At 38.2% G+C, this 23061-nt stretch overlaps 1 protein-coding gene across 3 annotated transcripts in view; it reads right to left on the bottom strand.

Annotated features, from left to right (window-relative positions):
• Positions 1-718: 718 nt before the first annotated feature.
• INTS8 (integrator complex subunit 8) overlaps positions 719-23061 on the bottom strand; it is a 53691-nt gene continuing 31348 nt past the window's right edge. For all 3 annotated transcript variants that reach the window (XM_019822905.3, XM_019822907.3, XM_003999983.5), the window contains 12 exons: positions 20802-20923; positions 15688-15872; positions 15246-15279; positions 13946-14002; positions 13791-13852; positions 11083-11201; positions 10148-10251; positions 9333-9383; positions 7291-7364; positions 7146-7210; positions 6970-7013; positions 719-910 (listed from right to left, as the gene is read on the bottom strand). In XM_019822905.3, the coding sequence (XP_019678464.1) occupies positions 794-910; positions 6970-7013; positions 7146-7210; positions 7291-7364; positions 9333-9383; positions 10148-10251; positions 11083-11201; positions 13791-13852; positions 13946-14002; positions 15246-15279; positions 15688-15872; positions 20802-20923 (1034 nt within the window). In that variant the 3' untranslated portion in view covers positions 719-793. The remainder of the gene's footprint in view (positions 911-6969; positions 7014-7145; positions 7211-7290; positions 7365-9332; positions 9384-10147; positions 10252-11082; positions 11202-13790; positions 13853-13945; positions 14003-15245; positions 15280-15687; positions 15873-20801; positions 20924-23061) is intronic.

Genomic DNA, 23061 nt, shown 5'->3' with positions numbered 1-23061 from the left:
TATTTCATCTGCCTTGCCATAAAATTTTTTAACCAGTAAGGCTTAAATGAACATGGTGTTTAAACTGTGGTCTAAACAGGGGGAATACCAAAGAAATTTTAAACAAGATAAATGTGTAGCTCCTACTTTGGGCTTTGACACAGAGGTTGCTTTATAATGACTTTTTGTACATCACAATTTAAGTGAAAAAGTACGCTTTCAACCTATTTATATGAGAAAGTCACTTTACTAACTCCAAGACATCCCTAAGGATTTTTTCTTAATTTAGTGTGACTAAGACTTTATTTATGTTTGCAAAACTGTTAAGGTCGTTTTTAAATTCCTACACTGAGTTAAGGACAAAGTGATAAAGCTTAACACTTGGCCTAAACTTCTGTTTTCATAAGGCAGAAAAAGTAGTAAATGTATACTGACTCCTAGATTATTTATTAAAAACAAAACAAAACCCTGACATAAGAACTTGCTGTGTATAGACTAGCTACTTCTACATATTTTAGTTTGTTTTTAATGAAATTTCAACCTCGAAAGTGGGTCTAGTTAGAAAACAAAGCATACCAGATTGCTAGTTTATTCTCTTACTGGATACATGAATCTCTTCTTTTGAAGAAATTATAAATTTAAGCTGTGGTTATGGTATGAAGTCTTCTGTACAGTTTTTGTTTTTAAATTGTTTCAGTATTTTGTCTGAAAAGAAAACACCACTAAATGTGTAAATATGTATTATATAATCTAATACTGTTTATTTTTAGCCCATTGTTTAAAAAATAAAAATTAAAAATTTTTAACTAACTGTTTAAAAGTAAAGTTTTGCCATTGCTTGGAGAAACTTTTTTTTCCTTCTCTGCGCTGCCAGCTGTAACACTTCTTCTGGGTTGCTTGCGTTCAATTCTGTCTGACCGATGGCTTTGATCTTCCAAAACAGAAAGGTGATGTTATTACCGGTGTGGTCAAAAACAAAGTCTTGCTAGTATACATAATACAAAACTACCTACATGCTAACAAAGTCAACTGTAAATGATGGGAGGTGTAGAAGAAATTAAAGACAGACTCAGAGCCACTCTTAAAGATCAAATGCCTAGCCACTGTTCATGGAATTACAGTAGGTTCCCCCTTATCTGAAGTCCAGCATGGTCCAGAAGATGATCCTCCTCCTAACAGGTCTCAGAGTCAAAAGTAATCTAATGCTTTACCACAATGCCTACATCATTCACCTCACATCATCCCAAGAAGAGGGAGTACAATATTTTGATATTTGTAATAATATTTGTAACACTTGTAACAATATTTTTAATTTATTACATAAATATCTATATATAGGGTTCAGTACTCCCTATGGTTTCAGGCATCCACCTGGGTCTTACAACATATCCCCTGTGGATAAGAAAAGACTATCTACAGGAACATTAATTCATGTAAGTTTATTTGACTAAAAATACCAGCAAATAAGCTCTACATATCATCCAACACATTTTTACAGTTAAGGCTCCTACAAAATAGTTTGAAAAATCAAAATTCATGTTTCAGGAAAGGCTTTACTTTTTTAACATGCAAAAATAGGTAGTTGCTCAGCATTATGATAGCCTATATAAAGTGGTTCATTTCTTTCATAATTAGAATACCTCAGTCTACTAAAAATCTATAGTATAATCTGCCAAAGAGCATTTTGTTAGAATGTATTTTAGGATCTTGGAATTACCTTTAGATTAAAAGGCAATCTACATCTTTAGATAAAAAAAAGAAGCCCAGGGGTGCCTGGATTGCTCAGATGGTTAAGTATCCAACTCCTGGTGTCAGGTCATTATCTCACAGTTCAGGAGTTCCAACCCCACCTGGGGCTCCACACTGACAATGTGGAGCCTTTGGGGATTCTCTCCCAAATAAATCATGTATTTTTTAAAAAGAAACCCTATTATAACTTCTTTAAACAACAAAGGCTAACCGTCAACACCATTTCAACATGAAGGAGTCCATGTGGAAAAACCTAGTCATAGGGTATATGACTAAAGAATGATTTCCAACAGATAAAATAACACAAAGATGACTGGCTATAAAAATCCAAAGTATAAGACAGAAGTTGGAATTGGAGCCAGAGATTTGAGAGAAATAATGTACACTGTGGGTAGTAGTTAAACCCATGAGTGGATGAGACTACCTAGGGAGAATGTAGGGCAATCTGAAAATAACGAAAGGACTAAACTCTGAGGAAACCAAGATTAAGGGGGAGACAGAGGGAGATGCTCAGAAGAAAAGGCAGAAGAGTCAGTGAAAAAAATTGAGAGAAATTAACGTCAGGGAAGCCAAAGGAATAAAGAATTTTAAGAAGTGAGATGTCAACACGATAAAGACTGAAAAGCATCCACTGACTTTGATATTGGTGATCCTTGAGAGAACGGTTAAGAGTGATAAGAGCAGAAGTCAAATTACAATGGGTCGAGAGCTTCACAGAACTGGGCAGAGAAGGGACAAGGGAAGTAGAGGTACAGTCAAGGATGAAATAGTTTATAAGCTATGGGAGAGGCTGACAATACAGGAGAGGAGACAACTAATTAAAGGTCACTGAACAGGTTGAATCAAAAGCCTAAAAACTTGCCTTCATCAAGGAGTAACATTACCAACAATAGTCAAACTACGGAGAGGGCCCAAATGTCCATTGACTAATGGACAAAGATAATGGTGTCTGTGTGTGTGTCTGTGTATACACGTGCACGCACACACACACATACATATATATACGTACAATGGAATAATCAGCCATCAAAAAGAATGAAATCTTGCCATTTGCAACGACACAGAGCTAAACTGTATTATGCTAAGTGAAATCAGAGGAAAAACGCAACAGGATTTCACTCATATGTGGAATTTAAGAAAAACAGATGAATATAAGGGAGGGGAAGAAAAAAAAGAGGGAAACCATAAGAGACTCTCTTTTTTTTTAAGTTTATTTGTGGGGGGGGGGGGGGAATCCCAAGCAGGCTCAACACTGTCCGCACAGAGTCTGATGTAGGGCTCAATCTCATGAGCTGCAAGATCATGACTTGAGCCAAAATCAAGAGGCAGGTGCTTAACCAACTAAGCCATCCAGGCACCCCAACCATAAGAGACTCTTTAACAATAGAGAACAAACTAAGGTTTGCTAGAGGGAGGTGGGTGGGGGGTGGGCTAGATGGGTGATGGGTATTAAGGAGAGCCTTGCTGGGTGTTGTATGTAAGTGATGAATCACTGAATTCTACCCCTGAAACCAATATTGCATGTATGTTAATTAGAATTCAAATAAAAATTTGGGGAAAAAAAAATATACGTACCTCTATGTTTATGTTTATAGCAGCATTATCTATATAATAGCCCAACTAAGGAAACAGCCCAGTGTCCATTGACTGATGAATGGATAAAGATGATGTAGTATGTGTGCATGTGTGTGTATGTATGTATGTGTATGTGTATATACATATACATATGTGTATACATATGTGTGTGTATATATATGTATAATACGATGGAATATTAGCCATAAAGAATGAAATCTTGCCATTTGCAATGATGTGGATGCAGCTAGAGAGTAATATGCTTAGTGAAATAAATCAAAGATAAATACCATACGAAATACCTCACATGTGAAATTTAAGATACAAAACAAATGATCAGAGAGAAAATAGGGAAAAGAGAGAGAGGCAAACCAAGACAAAGACTCTTAATTATAGCAAACTGATGGCTACCGGAGGAAAGGTGAGTGAGGGATGAGTAAAAAAGATGGGGATTGGGGCGCCTGGGTGGCGCAGTCGGTTAAGCGTCCGACTTCAGCCAAGTCACGATCTCGCGGTCCGTGAGTTCGAGCCCCGCGTCAGGCTCTGGGCTGATGGCTCAGAGCCTGGAGCCTGTTTCCGATTCTGTGTCTCCCTCTCTCTCTGCCCCTCCCCCGTTCATGCTCTGTCTCTCTCTGTCCCAAAAATAAATAAAAATGTTAAAAAAAAAAAAAAAAAAACAAAAAACATAGTAGGTACTTAGTAAATATTTGTTAAAAAAAAAAAGATGGGGATTAAGGAGTGCACTTACTGTGATGAGTTCATTATACACCTGAAGATAATATTACATTGTATGTTAACTAAGTTGAATTTAAGTAACTTAAAAAACCAAATACCCTTTCCTCCCTTAATAAATTTCCTTAAAAAAAAAAAAGAGTAACATAACCTCCTACTAAGAGTACACTTAACAATGAGCACAGAGGTAGAATTTTAAGGAGGGATTTGAAGCTGGTACTTATAAGGCCACAATTCCCAAAACTACAACTCCATGTGGACAGGAGCTGATAGTCTTTTCTGGTCTATTCCAAACACAGGCAAGGAAGTACGGAACAGGGAGAAAGGAGAGGGGGCTGAACACAGGGAATGTCTAAAATAGTCCCTGAAAAGAAAGCAGACCACTGACTGCTGGCCCATAACACAAAAGAGATAAGGAGCCAGCTAAGCTCTGAGACCATGGTTTGGTAATGGCACCACAGTTTATATGGTGGCAGGATTTTTTCCAACCAAACTCAGTGGCTCAGGGAAAAAAGCAAAATCTTTGAACCGATTCAGGGTTGGAATTTTTCCAAGTGAAGTGAAAGACAAAAATGCAAAGATGCTGAATATACATTTTTTTCACATTTTACTTATTTAAGTAATCTCTACACCCAATGTGGGGCTCGAACCCACGACCCCAAGATTAGCACACTCCAACTGAGCCAGCCAGGTGCCCCAAAATGCTGAAAATATTGACCAAAGGGTAGTTTTGACAGTCAGTCATAGATAAGCAGGGGTTCCCAAACCTGGTTTGTCATAATCAGAACTAGCTGGGAAACTTAAAATTTGGATTCCAAGACCTTATCTCAGACCAGCGGAATCAGCACCTCTTGATAGTGTACACATAAGTATTTGCCATATTCAAAGTGAGTAGGGAAGGAAGGGAAGCTGGGAAGGGGCTGACAGACTGGGGAAAAATTGGTCACAAACCTGAATATCTCACTGATCATGAGGAACATGGGAGCCAGGAAGTAAGAGAAGGATAAATTACCGGCAGATGGATCTTAGGTAGAACAATTCTGACAATAAGACACGGCTACGGGTGTGGGTGGCTGATGCTAAGTAAAGGTAACAATCAAACTTGGAAAGCTATGGATAAGGATGTTGGGTAAATAATCACGTATATTTTGATGCATGTGGAGAAATGACCAGTAGCTTGGTTAGATGACCTACTAAAGAGACAAGTGTAAACTTGTAAGGAGAAAGGGCTTAAAATGATACAAGTAGAGACGGTCTGGAAATAGCACTGGAGACGTGACAACTTCAGTATGCCTACCAGCTGTGGATAAGCTGGAAATGGAGAATGACTTGCCTCCAATCAAGTAGGCTGGCTTCATGTTCTTTTTCCTTTTGATTTTTAAAAAACATACTATTATTTTCCCCCTCCAAATAATGCCCATACAACTTAGTCCATGCAGAAAGCTTTAAAAGATATACAATAGCACATAATTTTGTTAGTATGAGCAAAAGCAACAAGAAAAATTATCTGTGGTGATACTGATGCAGCAAGTATTAGTCAAGTAAAAATGGCCATAAATTTATAATGCTTTGGGGCACCTGGGTGGCTCAGTCCGTTAAGCACCTGACTCTTGATTTCGGCTCAGGTCATGATCTTACAGTTTGTGAGTTTGAGCCCCGTGTTGGGCTCTGCGCTGACAGTGTGGAGCCTGCTTGGTATTCTTTCTCTCCCTCTCTCTCTAAATAAACACTAAAAAATTTTAGAATACTTTGGCTTATAAGTCAAACTTAAAAACAGATAACTCATCTATCAATAACTACTGAGCATCTATAATGTGCCAGGCACCATTCTAGGTATCAGCTATGACAAAGCCAAGGTTTTGGTGGGGAAACAGCCAATAAATTAGCAAATATATAGTATGTCAGATGTAAATCAGAAGTATAATGGAGGACATTTTCAAAAGGGAAATGAGAAAAAGAGTGTTGGAGGAAAAAGGGTAGAGAAAGACATGGCTATTTTATAAGATGCTCAGGAAATGATCACTAAGATGACTTTTTTTTTTAATTTCTTCTTTTTAAGCATTTGTTTATTTTTGAGAGAGCGAGCAAGCATGAGCAGGGGAGGGACAGAGAGAGAGAGGGAGACACAGAATCTGAAGCAGGTTCCAGATTCTGAGCTATCAGCACAGAGCCCAACGTGGGGCTCAAACCCATGAACTGCCAGATCATGACCTGAGTGAAGACTAAGATGACATTCCAGGAGACCTGAGGGAAGTTAAAGAATGTTTATGGAAAATAAAATTTCAGGGGCGCCTGGGTGGCGCAGTCGGTTAAGCGTCCGACTTCAGCCAGGTCACGATCTCGCGGTCTGTGAGTTCGAGCCCCGCGTCAGGCTCTGGGCTGATGGCTCAGAGCCTGGAGCCTGTTTCCGATTCTGTGTCTCCCTCTCTCTCTGCTCCTCCCCCGTTCATGCTCTGTCTCTCTCTGTCCCAAAAATAAAAAATTAAAAAAAAAAATTAAAAATAAATAAATAAATAAATAAATAAAAAAAAGAAAGGAAAATTTCAAAGGCCCTTCAGGTGGTGAATGTTTTCAGCATGTTCAAAGAACAGTAGGGCTAATAGCGTAGCAAAAGTTAGCAAGAAAGTCGGATGGACAGCTAGAGGTCATATGCAGGCTTGTAAGCTATTATAAAGACTTTGAGATTATAGGAGATAGGAAACCATTCAAAGGTTTGGAACAGAGAGAGGACGTGATCCAATATTTTAAAATAAAAGAGAGATAAAGCTCTAGATGAAAATAGGTCTGTTAAAAAGTAAACACTGATAACCAAAATCTGACAGTAACTAGGCATACAAAATCTTTTTTGGGGGGGTGGGGGGGTCCAAATCTTAACAACGGTTTACAATCAGGGAAATTAAGTGCATTACTGAAGAAAGGCATAAAATAACTTACCGCAATTTGTCTTTTATCAGTTTCTCCTCTTTTATGATGAAGATCTAAACAAATCAGTTAAGAATAAATCTGATATTATTAAATACCATGACAAAATCTCAACTGTTTATTTACAGTACTTTTTTAATTTACAGAAGTGAACTGTCCTAATATCACATTTGTTGATAGAAGGATACAGGTCAAGTATTCCAAAATGGTAACGTCCCATATGTAGTCATAGTAGGAGTCCATAGCATCATGACTGAAAAACAGATTTTAGTTACTTCCTCTTTATTAAGCAGAAAAATTTCAACTTCATTTTATTTTAAAAATCATTCATACCTGTTTTGTTCCTGCAATGATTTAAAGGCTGTTTTGTAGTCAATTTCTCTGAGGAACTGACATAAAATTGCCACCTACATAAACAAAGAAAATGATTTAACGTAACCAGTGTCAACAAGGACTCTCCTGGTTTGGGAGGCCTAATGTTTTTTTTTTTTTTTTTTTTTTTAAGTTTATTTAATTCTCTTAGTAATCTGTACACCCAGCATGGGTTTGGCTCTTTTGACTGAGTGCCCCTGGGAAGGGCAATTTTTAATGATTCTTACATCAAGAACACACTAAAGAGGGCTTGCAGATCATACTGAGTAGATCAGCTCATAATTATGGATCCCATCTAATTTTAATTGCAAAAACCTTTACATACGCATCTGCCCATTTAAAAAAAATTTTTTTAATGTTTATTTTTGAGAGGAAAGAGACAGACTGCAAGTGGGGAAGGAGCAAAGAGAAAGGGAGACACAGAATCCGAAGCAGGCTTCACGCTCTGAGCTGTCCGCACAGAGCCCGACACGGGGCTTGAACTCACACACCAGGAGATCACGACCTGAGTCAAAGTCAGATGCTTAACCGACTGAGCTACCCAGGTGCCCCTGTCTGCCCAATTTTTAAATCAATGATCTAAATCATAAATTTTTAGAGCTTTGTTCATTTTAAAAGCCCATTCAAAAAACGAAAAGGAATGGAAAACTGCAAAACAAAAGTATTACATAATGCCTTTCAAGGACATACAGAACCTGCAATCAGACCTGTCACAGCTAGTCCATTTCTCCACCCTCAGTCTCTGGCAACTGCTAATCTACATTCTGATTATAGATTTGCCTATTCTGGACATTTCATATGAATGAAATCATAATAACAAGGCCATGTGTATCTGGCTTTTTTCCACTCAACCTAATACTTCCAAGATTCACCCCTGTTGTAGCATGTATCGGCACTTCATTTGTTTCTCTGGCTAAATAATATTCCACCGTAGGATCTACCAAATTTTATTTATCCATTCCTCAACTGATGGACATCTGGGTTATTTCAACTTCTTGGCTAAGATGAGTAACGCTACTGTGAACATTCGTGTGCAAATTTTTCTGTGGACATGTTTTCAATTTTCTTGGTTACAAACCTAGGGATGGAACTGTTAGGTCTAGGTCACATGGTAATTTTATGCTTAAATTTTTGAGGAACTGCCAAATTGTTTGGCAGGTCATGCCATTTTATATTCCTGCCAGCAACGTATGAAGGTTACAATTTCTCCACACCTTCACCAATACTGGTTACTATTTTTTTAAAGTTTATCTTCAGAGAGAGAGAGAGCGCATGGCTGCACGAGTGGGGGAGGGGCAGAGGGAGAGACAGAATCCCAAGCCGGCTCTGTGCCATCAGCACAGAGCGCGACATGGGGCTTGAACCCACGAGCCATGATATCATGACGTGAGCTGAGATCAAGAGTTGGATACTTAACTGACTGAGCCACCAAGGCGCCTGTCTTTCAATTACAGCCATTCCATCAAGTGTGAAGTGGTACCTCATGTGGTGCTGATTTGTATTTCCCTAGTGACTCACATGCATATCGACTCTTAAATATTAAAAAAAAAAAAAAACCCACACACCTTAAAAATGCTTCTTTTCCATTTAGAAGGTTCTAAGACCAATGTTTTCTAATTCATACTTTCATTTTAGTTAAAATTTCCTAGAAAAAAAATTAAGGGGTGCCTGGGTGGCTCTGTTGGTTAAGCATCCGACTCTTGGTTTTGGCTCTCTGGTCATGATCTCATGGTTTCATAAATTTGAGCCCCACACTGGGCTCTGGGCTGACAGTGTGGAGGCGGCTTGGGATTCTCTCTGCCCCGCCCCTACTCACACTGCTTCTCTCTCAAAATAAATTAAAAAACTAAAAAAAAAAAAAAAATTTAATATGCCAAATTCTTAAATACCGTAAACTTAAGCAATTATGGTAAAGAAAATAAAGGCAATTTCCCAGTCCAATGCTTTATATTTACTGCAAATTCCAATATACATGAAAATAAACCAACATATCATAAACTAACCTGTGTGTGGCAATTCAGCAAAGAACAGCATTTTATCATTCGTTTTATTACCTACAAAAACAAATCCTGATTATTTTCAAAAACTAGTTAACACCAGTTGTAACCAATGTACTGCTCTGATGTGGAATGTCAAGAGTGGCGAAAATTGTGCATATGTGGGAACAGCAGGTATAGAAAACTCCGCTTTTTGCTCAATTTTGCTGTGAATCTAAAAATGCGCTGAAAAATAGAATTTGTAATTAAAAATAACACATTACTAAAATATTTAAGATCTAATTTAAAAGCCACGTATTATAATCTACCATTTAATAGATTCTGATATTGATGGCATAAAACAGGAAAGAGCGACACGTATAAAAGAAAATGAAATAAATTTGAGATTTAGGAGATAGAATCACTATGTCTTAAAGGCTGAATGGATTTCAGTGGGAGCCATCAATAAAGAAAAGAGGATACTGAGGATTTGGGCTTGGTCAACTTAAATGGCTGAACAAGGCGTTTGGTATTTTGGCGTGTGTGTGTGTGTGTGTGTGTGTGTGTGTGTGTGTGTGTGTGTTTTCATGTATGTGAGAAAAGGGCATCAGGAGGGAGACTGTAAAGTAAAATGCTGAAATCAGTTTTGGACAGGTTGAGTTTTAGGTGTTTTGAGAAATCAAAGCAGCAATGATCTATGGGCACTGGAAATATGGAGAGCAATCAGGTCTAGAGCATTCAATTTACCACATATATGGAAATGAATCAGCTCACCCAAAAGGGGCCAGGGAAAAAGGAACATGTAAAGGTAGACAAGAAAGAGAGCCCACGAGACAACTTACCTGGTCTGTATAAACATCAGGAGGCACAGCCTTATTGAAGAAATCAGAACACACGGCTCCTGCCTGTAGGTAATAGTGAAGAGCTGCCGAATACTGGTTTGTTGCTGAAGCAGAAAATAATAGAGAATGACCTAACATTAGACATAACGGCCGGAAAGACAAACATGGACTCTTTTGTGAAGAGCAGGGTATGATGTCAACTTCATGAGTTGACAAAAGCAGATTCAAACCACAGGGCTAGGGATAACACTTATCTGGGACAACACAGAAAAACCACATTTTTTAAAACTACTTTAAAAGAAGGAATATATTCCTTGCTTTCTAAAACTGATGAGCCAAAAATTTAGCACAGATTTCTTGTCAAACTTAGTACTGGAGGTATTTGTTTCCCAAATGCCCATACTAGAAACATACCTGAATTTTCTGACGTAGTTTAGAATCAGTAAATCTATTTTAAACATAGATATTAAGATCTTGATAACAAATTCTTTGGAGGGTCAGGATGAAAATGAGCATTAAAACTGGCAATTTTCAGGGGCACCTAGGTGGCTCAGTCGGTGGAACATTCGACTATTTTGGCTCAGGTCATCATCTCATGGTTCGTGGAAACAAGCCCCGTGTTGGGCTCTGCACCGAGTGTGGAGCCTGCGTGAATTCTCTCTTGCCCTCTCTCTCTCTGCCCTGCCCCTTCCCCACTCACACACACACACTCTCTCAAAATAAACAAACTTAAAAAAAAAACGTAGTCAACATAAAAATTCGAAGTATCTGAACCAAAGGCACAATACAGAAAATGAATGTATAGCAATGTATCTAGGAAGAATAGACATCAAAAACAAGACCAGTTTAATAACTATTAGGAAAAATATGTATTTATTTTCACTTCTAAAAGTGCTACAAAAACAAAATGCAAAAGAACCATACATCTCACTTACCAAAATAAATGTCTGCCTGAATAATTAACCAGGAATGGTTGTTTGGACTTATACTGAGGGCATACCGAACTAGCTCTTTCACTGTGATTGCCACAGCTTCGAAGTCCACTGACTGGAGGCTTAAAAAAAAAAAAAAAAAAAAAAAAAAGACAACGAACATTAATCTCTATTTTGCAACTTCAAATTCCATGCACATTTATTAAAAACAAAAAGAGTTAGCCAAAATTTAAGTGACCATAAATATAATGCCAATTATTAGTAAAAGTACTGTTTATTAAAACTATAACAGCTGAGTGCAGGAAGTATGAAGTGTGATAAGCTTCACTTTTTATAAGAAGTTGAAAACAAATCTGATTTTTGTTTCCTTTTTTCCCCCCAAATGTCACTCTTAAAGAGCCTGAATACTAACAATACTATGCAGCCTCGAGTCCACCTTATGACTCCTAGTGAGAATAACAAAGTCCCCTGGATTAGAGGCTTCACTTGGCCCTCACAGGGTCGGGGGCTACCTGTGGCAAGTGTACCACTTGAGTATATTCAAGTGCCTGTAAAGAAGCAGAGGAGGGGAGGGAACGGGGCCAGCCGCTGTGAGCCTCGTTAAACCTGGAAGTCCTGTGATACAGAATTAGAGGATGGAGCTGTAAGGATAAAAGCCAGCCCAGCACACAAGAAACAAAGCTCATAGTGCCTATCTCCCGGAAGCAGTAAGGCATAGAGGTAGAGAACGTAGGCTCTGGATTCAGACACATAAAAGGTTCAAGTCCTAGCTCTGTCGCTTACAAGGTGAACTTGGACAAAGTCCTCCTGTTGCCCCAGAGTTAGATCTAACCATAATTCACCAATGTTCCCAGTGTAGTAGGAACAGAACTGTGGTATTATTAGCAAATACTCAATTATTCATTTACAGCTAAATGAGTTAAACTGGTTTGTGATTTTATAGAAATTTATGAAATGTTAACAAGAATTCGATCTACATATCAAACAACTGATCTTAACATAGTCATACTCAATCCATACCATTCTCACACTATTCTTAGAGTTAATAAAAACTCGTGCTCAAGAGAAATACTTTTTCTTTTCAAATATTTAGTCACTTTTTCTCTGTGTCAACTTACATTAAAGTAACTTTATCACAAAGGTAACAGTTAAGCCTATTACAAGCCAGTCCTTATAAACACCTACCTTGGAAACGTACTATTTTATTTAATCCTCACAAATCTGAGGTAGATACTCTTCTTATATCCATTTAATAAATGAGGAAACTATCAAAGAAAGCAACTTATACAGGGTTTGATACCAGGTAAGTGAAGAAGAGGCTGGGACTCAAACTCCACCAATCTAGCTCAGAGCCTCTATGGTAAACTATTCTTTTGCCTCATTTATAAACACACACTGAAAATCAACCATTGGGATAAAGAAGCAACACCCCAGAGATGCTACCAACCATGAGTTAGGCAGAAGGATCTCTATCTGATTTTTGGACTGCTATGTAACATACTAAATATTACAGAAAAACCTGCAGTCAGAGAACCTGGCTGGCCCTGTCAGCAGAGCACGTGACTCTTCTCGTTTGTAAATTTGAGCCCCATCATGGGTGTAGAGATTACTTAAAAATAAAATCTTAAAAAGAAATCTGCAGTTACAATGTCATTTAGGATGCACATTTGCTTCTGAAGCATGGTGATCCTTTGGGAAACAAGCCTCAATATGAGGTCACTCACTCACTTTTGACCTTCCAAGCCTCTATAGGAGATGCACAACTGCTTTCAATCTCTAGGATTAAGATGAAAGCAAATTACTCTCATTCTATTGCCTGCTTATCTATCTACTAAAATCTTTTCTTCTTCAAAGATGCCACTAAGGGCAATAAAATAAGGCCTAGTCCTGCCCTTTAGGCACAAAGTCAAAAAAAAAAATTGGGGGTAGGGAGGATAGGAAAAATAACTTTTAGGAGGGAAGAAATGGGACTCTTGAATGAGAAGTTGCTATGTGTAGGAAAAGAAATATGTAAATAGTTTCTTCTTCCAGAAAAAGAACGTTTTCTTCTCCCCATATTACTGTGCTTTTCAGGAGATGAAAGAAAGAGGGAATATTTCTTAAAGTATCCAAGAATTTCTTAGTAACTAAAAGGGGTTGGGACCCTCTGACAGTCACAGTGTTAGAAGAGACCTACAAAGAATAATTATAAAGAAGTCATTTTCGGGACACCTGGGTTAAACAGCTGACTCCTGGTTTTGGCTCAAGTCATGACCTCACAGTTCACCAATCCTGCATCAGGCTCCACGCTGACCCTGTGCTGACAGCACAGAGCCTGCTTGGGATTCTCCCTGCTCTCTGTCCCTCCCCCACATGCACACTATCTCTCAAAATAATTTTTTTTTATTGATGCCCTTTTCAAATAGATATTTATAAAAGAGGTAAGATGAAGGAACCCTAACAGAAGATCGTTTTTGCCTCGATGCTCTAACTCTACCCACTGACAAGTCATCAGGACCACTTAAGGATCTTTTGTTCAACTTAAGGCTGGTGTGCCTTAGCTCTTAGTTATGCCTTATTCATTTTTAAGAAATAATTACTGCAACAGAGAAATGAAGTTGGCTGTAGAATCCTTATAGATTGCAGCCTTTTAGTGAAATTATTCAAGATTATCTGTATCAGGATGATCTCTAAATACATAAAAAATAAATTCAAGCTATAATACTTCTTACTTCGGGATGGAGGATGGCCAAATAGAAATGTGTTCAGCTGTAATATCGTTCACAATGTCCTCCTAAAAAAAAAAAAAAAAAGTGATTTTTAAGTTGATTTTTTTTAAAGGAAATTTCTTTTGAAGATTTTTTTAATGACATTATGAAATACTGACCCGAACATTGTGAAGTTTCACAAAGAGTGATAAAATAATAGTCAAAACCAAAGGTTCCTATCAGAAAGAAAATACAGAATCATTAAATATTATATATATTTAACATTCCTCCTGTCAACCTCAGGGATACCAAGGATTTTTTTTTTTTTTTTTAATGTTTATTTTTGAGAGAGACAGTGTGAGCGGCGGTGGGGCAGAGAGAGGGGGAGACACAGAATCTGGAAGTAGGCTCCAGAACCTGAGCCAAAGTTAAATGCTTAACCAACTGAGCCCCTCCAGGTGCCCCCCCCGCCCCAAAGTCAAAAGACTTTCTGTCAAAAGACTCTAGGGAGCCTGGGTGGCTCAGTCAGTTAAAAGCCCAACTTCAGCTCAGGTCTTGATCTCACGGTTCAGAAGTTCGAGCCCTGTATCAGGCTCTGTGCTGTCAGCACAGAGCCTGCTTCAGATTCCGTCTCCCTCTCTGCCTCTCCCCCACTTAGCCAGCATGCACACGCACTCACTCTCTCAAAAAGACATTTAAAAAAAGATTGTTTCACTTTTGAAATCTACCATCTGCTTTAGTTTAAAGCACACACTACAGGTCAACTTTATTTTTAATCTCATGAAAGAAGTCACAGCACACAATTACACAAAAATTAGCATATTTAGGTGACTGGCTTATGGTGCTCAACTCCTCAAATGACTTTTGAAATTGAGTAAATACATCTCTTTCCAATTAGTACTTCCAGCTAGCTCTAAAAAAATCAAATTTTTATTCCTTAAAATAATACTTAAAGGATGGAATCTAGGTTATGTGAGTAAATAAGTGTAACATTAATCCTATCATCAAAAATTAAGGCTAGGCTTCACACATCCTGCCCTATTATGAAAACTTCCTTAAAATTAAAAAAATACCTCCTTTGGGGCACCTGGGTGCCTCAGTCAAGCGTCTGACTGTTGGTCTCAGCTCAGGTCATGATCTCACTGTTTCATGAGTTTGAGCCCCGTGTCAGGCTCTGCTCTCACAGTGCAGAGCATGCTTGGGATTCTGTCTCCCTCTCTCTCTGCCCCTCCCCCACTTGTGCAGTCTGTCTCTCTCAAAACAAACTTAAAAAAAAAAAACCTAATTATTCACTAACACATGTTAAGATAAATGCAAAATAAACCTCTCCATTTAGACCATCCCATCTTCAGAAATGATCACTGAAGATAATGAGCACATCATACAGAGAGAGCACTTAAACAACCAGCATTTAAGCACTCAATATTTTCAGTCATATTTTACAAAAATGAGAATTAGATAACTTTTAATAAAACTTACCCGTAATTTTTTGATAAAAGAAAGTAGTTCACTCCTACAAAAAACAAATTTTGTACATATTTACTATCAGAAATTAAAAAGAAAGTAAATTATAGGTGAAGGTTTATACCTAACTCTCCAATTCTGCATGTATGAAAGAGTATAACATTCTATTGTCATAATAACCTAATACAATTTCTTCTGTTTTAATCACATATGACTTCTTCAGTACTATGGAATCATAGACATCAACGACTTTGAACTCCAATAGATATTAAATGGTTAACAATCTCTTAAAATAACATATAAGTAAGAGGTATTTCCAAAGGTGGCCATGTTAGTCCATCAGAGATCAGCACCAGAGAACTCTTACACTGTCCATCTTTAGGATATACAAGGATAATGGTAGATATTCTTGAAACAGTACAAACTGAGTACAAAAAATAAACTGACAGAAACATACCGATACATTATACCTAATGTAGATTCCCTCTGCTTTATTAAACTAACTCTGCCATCATTTCCTCGTTTGTGTTGACTGGATACACTACAGATCTGAACAACAACTTCCCAAAGGTCTTTAGCAGTCCGTCTACTTTCTTTAGGGCCTGGAAGTTCTTTGCATGTAGCTGCTAAAAGCTGTCCAAGCTGTAACACAAAAAACAGAAAATACACAAAAGATAATCTGTAATATACGTGTAAGTTCTATTTTAAGGTGCACTTGAAGAAAGGATAGTGACCCAAACATACCAACACGTATGTTATGCTATACCTTCCATTCAACCACGGAGGAATTTAGAGTTCACTGTCTAACAGACTGGAATCTGACTGGGGAAGAGGATGCTTTGGTTCTGCCATATTATAAAGCTCACTGTTTCCTTCAATAAAAGTCTAATCAGGGCAAAAACAAGTATAGTCTAATAAGAACAAAACTGAGACAATGCAAAGAGGTATGTGATTTATTAAGAGTGTGTGTGGGACGGGCACCTAGCTAGTAAATAGTATGATCCCACTTAAGAAGGGGGCAGGGTATGTGGTGTATGTAATGGGAAGTATATATATACACACAATGTTAACTGTGGTAAAAGCCCAGAGGTGCAATTAAAATAGTGCTTTAACTTTACACTCACTGTAATCATTTAAAAAAAAGTTGTGGTGGGGGAGGTGGTGCAGCTGGGTGGCTCAGTCAGTTAAGCATCTGACTTGGGCTCGGGTCATGATCTCACAGTCTGTGAGTTCAAGCCCCACGTCAGGCTCTGTGCTGACAGCTCAGAGTCTGGAGCCTACTTCCGATTCTGCGTCTTAGTCTCTCTCTGCCCCTTTCCCGCTTGTGCTCTCTCTCAAAAATAAATAAATGTAAAAAAAAATTTTTTTTGAGTAAAAATAAATTTAAAAAATTCTTTTTTAATGAAAAAATAAGGGGAGAAATCTGGAAACTGAAGTTGGCAGGATAAGGGAATAAGATGTAGAACCACCTTTCTCTAAAAAAAATGGGAGCAATTGGAGATGGAGTTACTGATGTGAGGAAGAAGGAAGGAAGGACAGCTTACTGAAAGTGAATGATTTGAATAAAGGCGACTTTAAAAGGACCAAAAATGCTGGAAGAACACACAAATAAAAGAGTGGAAGGGCTAAAAGCAAAAGGCAGAGAAAACACAGGCCCAAAATGCAGAGGAAAAAAACAGGCTTATGTCAAATTCAGTGTTTCTCTCTGTAATTTCAAACAAAAGAGGACCCCTCTATCCTTTGTTCATATTAACTCTTACACATCATTGCTCTTTTCAACAGTGAAGCGGCAAAGATCATTTCAAGTCCATCAGGAAAGCCCAGATCCCTAAACTGGACCTAGAAAACATTCATAAGGAGGTCCCCATCACCTCAGGTAACTTCTTTAAAGAGGCAGCAGTATTATGACAAAGATGAAAACTGATACTTTTCCCTATTTTTTATAATAAAAAATTACAAACATGGAAAACTTGAAGAATTCAATAATATCTGTATATTGGACTTACTGTGAATATTCTACTGTATTTACTTTATATACCTACATATGCTCTTTGTTAACTAATAAGCCGCAGACACCACACCTCATCCCTAAAGACTTTACTATGTATCTTCTAAGGGCTAGAAGATTCTCCTGAGTAACCATAACTCCATGATCACACCTAAGAAAATTTATAACACTCGTGCTTCCTAAAGGTAGTAAAAACAATGTGAAAACCCTAGCTGTGCTATGGGAATGTGTTTTCTATGCTGACAGCTCAGAGCTGCAGCCTGCTTCAGATTCTGTCTCCGGCTCTCTCTGCCCCTCCCCCATTGGTGCTCTGTCTCTAAAATAAATGAACATTAAAAAAAAAAAAAAAACAATAAAAAAAAAAAACATTTCATCTTGCATGCCTACTGAATACAAGTCTGCTCCATCAGCTAAGACCACCATATATGCAGCTATTTACTGTAGTGCAATACAGGGCTGGAGTAGCTCCTTGTCTCCACTCATTTTCTGTTGTTAAGAATCACATGCTTGGTTGAGGTCACTGCACTAATTTACTTAAAAGTAAGAATTTTCAGAAGTTTTAGGCCCCAGGGGCATCTGGCCAGCTCAGAAAAAAACCTATGACTTGATCTCAGGGTCCTTGAGTTTGAGCCCCACACTGGATATAGAGATTACTTTAAAAAAAAGAAAAGAAAAGGAAAGGAAAAAGTCTTAGGCCCCTCGAAGTCAACTGAATTCCACAAACATTCTTAAGCATCTACTATGTGTGGACATCAAATAAAGCACTGAGAATATAAAAAGTAACTGTCCTCAAGAAGCTCACTGTTCTATAAGAAGACAAGTGAAAAATAACTTATCACATAGTGTAAGTGCAACAAAAATATATGCCTCCCCAAAAGTAGGACTACTTAGTAGCACAGTTCAAAGGTAACAAAGGAGAAAGTGATTTACTCCTTTGCAGAGAAAGAAATAAGAATAAGCTTCCAAGAAACCACACCAACAGGCAAAAGTGGGAAGGGCATCCCGGCTAAGTGATTCACAGCACATGCTCAAGTGCAGAAGCAGAGAAAGCATCCTACATAGAGAGCTGTGAGTAATGTGGAACCACGAGCACGGAACAGCAGGACAAGGAGGAAGAGAGAGCAAACAGAGGAAGAAGCACCTGCACCTTAAAAGGCCTTGGAGGCTACATTACAAACTTTGGTCTTTTTATCTGATGCTATTACTACTATTACCACCAAGCTCCATAAATCCTGTGCATTTTCCAATATGCTAGCTACACTGCCTCCTATCCTGATCCAAAGCGGAGACTATACAGTTCTGTGTTATTTCAAAAGGTCATATTTTAGCTACATGTTTAAGATTTTCCCCTTTCCTTTTGTGATTACAGAATATTCAAATAAGAAAATAAAATGGAAAATAAACTGATTAAAACCACCTACTATTCCACTATCCAGAGATGGTAACTGTTAACATCCTTCTAAACTTTTCCCTATGCATATGTATATGTATTCCACGCCAAATTCCAAGTTTGGAAATTGCTCCAAATTATAGCATTTCCAAAACACGATCCCTTACTCTAGACCTCTTTCTCTGATTCCTTTTTCCCTGACATAAACAAGGGAGCACAGGGCCAAACTAGGAAAGGGGACACATAAACCCTAACCAGATAAGATGAAATACTTCAATGACTCTTCAGCAAGGTCACCACATATCCTTCCTCCTTTTGGGCGAGATCAGGGGGCTACAGGAAGCAGTGACATAACCCAGCCCAAGTTCAGGCAACTTCCAGCACAGTATCTCCTACCCTTCCACACTGCAGGCCCTGAAACACACACCCAGCCTTGCTGGTGCACAGCTCCACAGAATTCATTGCTGAGAAAAGCAAAGAAAAGCTACTGTACGGTCCTAATGCTGAACAACAAGCTATGATCCTAAGTGGAAATTACTGTTTTGGAACGAAATGGTTCTTTTTTTTTTTTTTTTCAACGTTTATTTATTTTTGGGACAGAGAGAGACAGAGCATGAACGGGGGAGGGGCAGAGAGAGAGGGAGACACAGAATCGGAAACAGGCTCCAGGCTCTGAGCCATCAGCCCAGAGCCTGACGCGGGGCTCGAACTCCCAGACCACGAGATCATGACCTGGCTGAAGTCGGACGCTTAACCGACTGCGCCACCCAGGCGCCCCGAAATGGTTCTTTCATCTAAGGGTTTAGCAAAGACCAAGACTACTGGGCATAATCAGACAAGTATCCCAGATAGGAGAAACTCACATTTCAGAAAATTCAGTGAAAAAACAGATCTAATCCAATGTCTAAAATTCCAAAGAGAAGGATGATTCAAGTTATGAGATAAATTTTGTGAACAATTACAGAGAAGACAAAAAGGAGTAAAAACACAAAAGAAATCAGCAAATCTTCAAAAGGCTGAAATGAAATGATCTCTGTTTTTTAAAGGACATATAGGAAATTAGGAGGAAAAAACAAATAACCAAGACAAATGTAAAACAGGGAGTCTTGCAAGAGTTCTCAGATAACCATTGACTGAAGAGACTATGTACTAAAGGTAAGAGGAGAGGGGCGCCTGGGTGGCGCAGTCAGTTAAGCGTCCGACTTCAGCCAGGTCACGATCTCACGGTCCGTGGGTTCGAGCCCCGCGTCAGGCTCTGGGCTGATGGCTCAGAGCCTGGAGCCTGTTTCCGATTCTGTGTCTCCCTCGCTCTCTGCCCCTCCCCCATTCATGCTCTGTCTCTCTCTGTCCCCCCCCAAAAAAAAAGTTGAAAAAAAAAATAAAGGTAAGAGGAGATAAACATAAAGTATACAAGCAATAAGGAAATCTGAAAAACCAAACGTACACACAAAGAAATGTTAAATCACTACATGGTTTTTTTTGTTTTTTGTTTGTTTTGTTTTAACTGAAGACCAGAAAGGGAGAAAAGTCCACTGCTTGTTCAGGTACACATAATATTAACACATGACAAACATAGTCTTAGGGGAAAATTCAAGTTTCTGTTTTTATTTTCTCCATCCAGAAACATTTTCAGTTGCACAAGAGAGATATAATTAAGAAAGGTGAATAAACAACTCACCACCAATTCACTGAATGGATTCTTTCATTTGGGTGTAATTACTAACAAACATTTACATGACCAAGGACCACGCACAAATCGAGAGGAGGAAATAAGCTCTAAGGAAGGGTCAGGTGCTCAGATGGAAAAAAGCTGGAAGTGCACCCCTCACATGCAGGTACACCCATGTATTCCAGAGGTTAACACTAGAGTTTGATTATACTGATCAAAACAAGAAAAGAGAACTAACCTCTCACTAGCTTATGGTTATACCAAAATGTCCATTAACTAATTTTTGTTTGCATTCTCATGAACTACTGGATATTGAAAAAAATATCAGAGGGCAAACCCAAGCACCCAAATTATCTCAAACTATACTTTTAACCACACACCAACAAACATTCGTCCCATCTTCCATTGTATCATAGAAATTGGACAAGTTCCCTTAGTATAGATCTAAAGAAACAGGTACAATGATCTCATCCTAATAATCCTTTTAGATTAAACACAAATTACCTTTACATATGGATTACTCTGAAGCAGAAATGCGGGAACTTGCAGTGTAAGGTATTCATTTTCCCTCCAGTTTAACATAAAAGCAACACATTCCTCAGCTATAACTTGACGAAGAGGAATATCTAAAAAGACAAAGAAAATAGTTGGAATTACCATCATAACATTAAAACAGAACAAAGCAAACATGTACTCAGCTTTCAGTTGAATAAATTAAAAACAACAGTTACAGATGAAACAACAGAAAAATTCTAATGTTTTATATTTTTCTTTAGAAAGTTAAGGTTTCTCAGGGTGCCTGCATGGTTCAGTCAGTTAAGCATCTGACTTTGCCCCAGGTCAGAGTTTGAGGCCCGTGTGGGATTTTGTGCTGACAGCTCAGAGCCGGGAGCCTGCTTCAGATTCTGTATCTCCCCTCTCTGTGGCCCTCCCCCACTCTCTCTCTCAAAAATAAATAAACGTTAAAAAAATTTTTTTAAAAAGTTAAGTTTTCCCAACAACAGACTGCATGGTCCCTACTATTTACTAATTAACAAACTCACCTACTAAGAATACTTTACACTCTCTTGTGGAAGTCCGCGTTACCTGTCCTCTATAAAATTTGTAACCCAAGTGAGCAGAGAACACACACACAAAACAAGTACGATGGTACAGTATAAACTTTTAGCACATTTAGAGCACAGAAATAGCTATACCATATAATAAAACTAACAAATCTGAGTGAATGTATCATTTTAAATATTTCTTTGATTAAAATGTAATAAGCATTCTATGAAATCATTTACTTTCAAAAAATATTTACTGTACCAAAAACATTTTTAGTTTTCAATTTTTTTAACATTTATTTTTGTGAAAGAAAGAGTGCATGCGTGCACGCATGGGGGAGTAGCAGAGAGGGAGACAGAGGATCCGAAGTGGACCCAGCACTGTGAGCAAAGAGCCAGATGTGGGGCTTAAAGTCACGAACCTTGAGATCATGACCTGGGCCGAAATCAAGAATCAGCTGCTTAACCGACTAAGCCACCCAGGCACCCCAGAAACAATTTTAAGCAAAAAGTAATGAGAAAAAAAAAAAAAATCACTCAGAACTTTTGGACCAAAAAAAAAAAAAAAAAAAGTTTCGCACATCGTTTCCTTTGAAATAAATATACCTTAGTATTAAATATGTTGCAAATTTTTGTAGCTCAAAGTATATAATATTCAGGTTTAAACATACTTCAGCAAAAAGAAAAATCCCAAAGAATGCTAAATAACAACGTTCACTTGAAATAGGGAGAGCTATTAAACTTCTTAGGTAAATATATTTTGTTTAGTCTTTCTAAAAAAGAAAAAAAAAAACTGCCTATGGCTATTTGTTTATATCTCACCTTACCCAAAAGAGGATTTGCAACGACAAAGACAGGCATAGGAACACAGCAAAACAAAATATACTATTTGCATCACCTTCAAGAACAAAGACAGAAGTGAAACTGGTATCTCCAACACATGCATGTCATTGAGTTCTTTACCTTTTGCCAAAGGCAGACCACACAGCATTTGACTCCAAGGCTTCATTTATTCACCCACATTCCCTATTAATAATACAGCAATGGTTTGGATTTTTTGTTAATTTTAATTTTTTTCAATCTTTTTTTTTTTTTTTTCCATAAAGTGTATTTTGAGAGAGAGAGCATCAGCAGGGGAGGGGCAGAGAGGGGAGACAGAATCCCAAGTAGGTTCCATGCTACCAGCGCAGAGTCCCATGCAGGGCTTGATCTCAATGACCGCGAGATCAGACGTGACCCGAAACCAAGTGTTGGAAGCTTAACCAACGGAGTCACCTAGACGCCCTTAATTTTTTTTTTTTTTTTTTTTTTTGAGAGAGAGAGAGAGAGAACAACTGCACCCGTGTGCAGGGGAAGGGCAGAAGGAGAGAGAGAATGTTAGCAGGCTCCACACCCAGCATGGAGCCTGATAGGGGGTTCAATCCCATGAACCATGAGATCATGACTTGAGCTGAAATCAGACACTTAACGAACTGAGCCCCCCAGGTGCCCTTTTTTATTTCTTTTTTTTGAGGGAGCATGAGTGGGGGAGGGTACAGCAACAATTCTTAAAGATAAATCAGAATCTAGGGAGAATTCTGATACAGCCCGAGAAGCAATGATTTGGAGATTAAACTTCCCTTTAAGCATCTGCAATATACAATTCATCATTATCTCTACCAGGCCTAGAATTCAAATTTGCTGAAATCCAAGGAACATAACTAAGACACGTGTCTCAA

This window comes from Felis catus, chromosome F2, assembly GCF_018350175.1.
Source record: "Felis catus isolate Fca126 chromosome F2, F.catus_Fca126_mat1.0, whole genome shotgun sequence".
In the NCBI taxonomy this organism is placed as follows: Eukaryota; Metazoa; Chordata; class Mammalia; order Carnivora; family Felidae; genus Felis; species Felis catus.
Note: the sequence above shows the minus strand (reverse complement) of the source record. Positions and strands in the feature narration are given on the sequence as shown.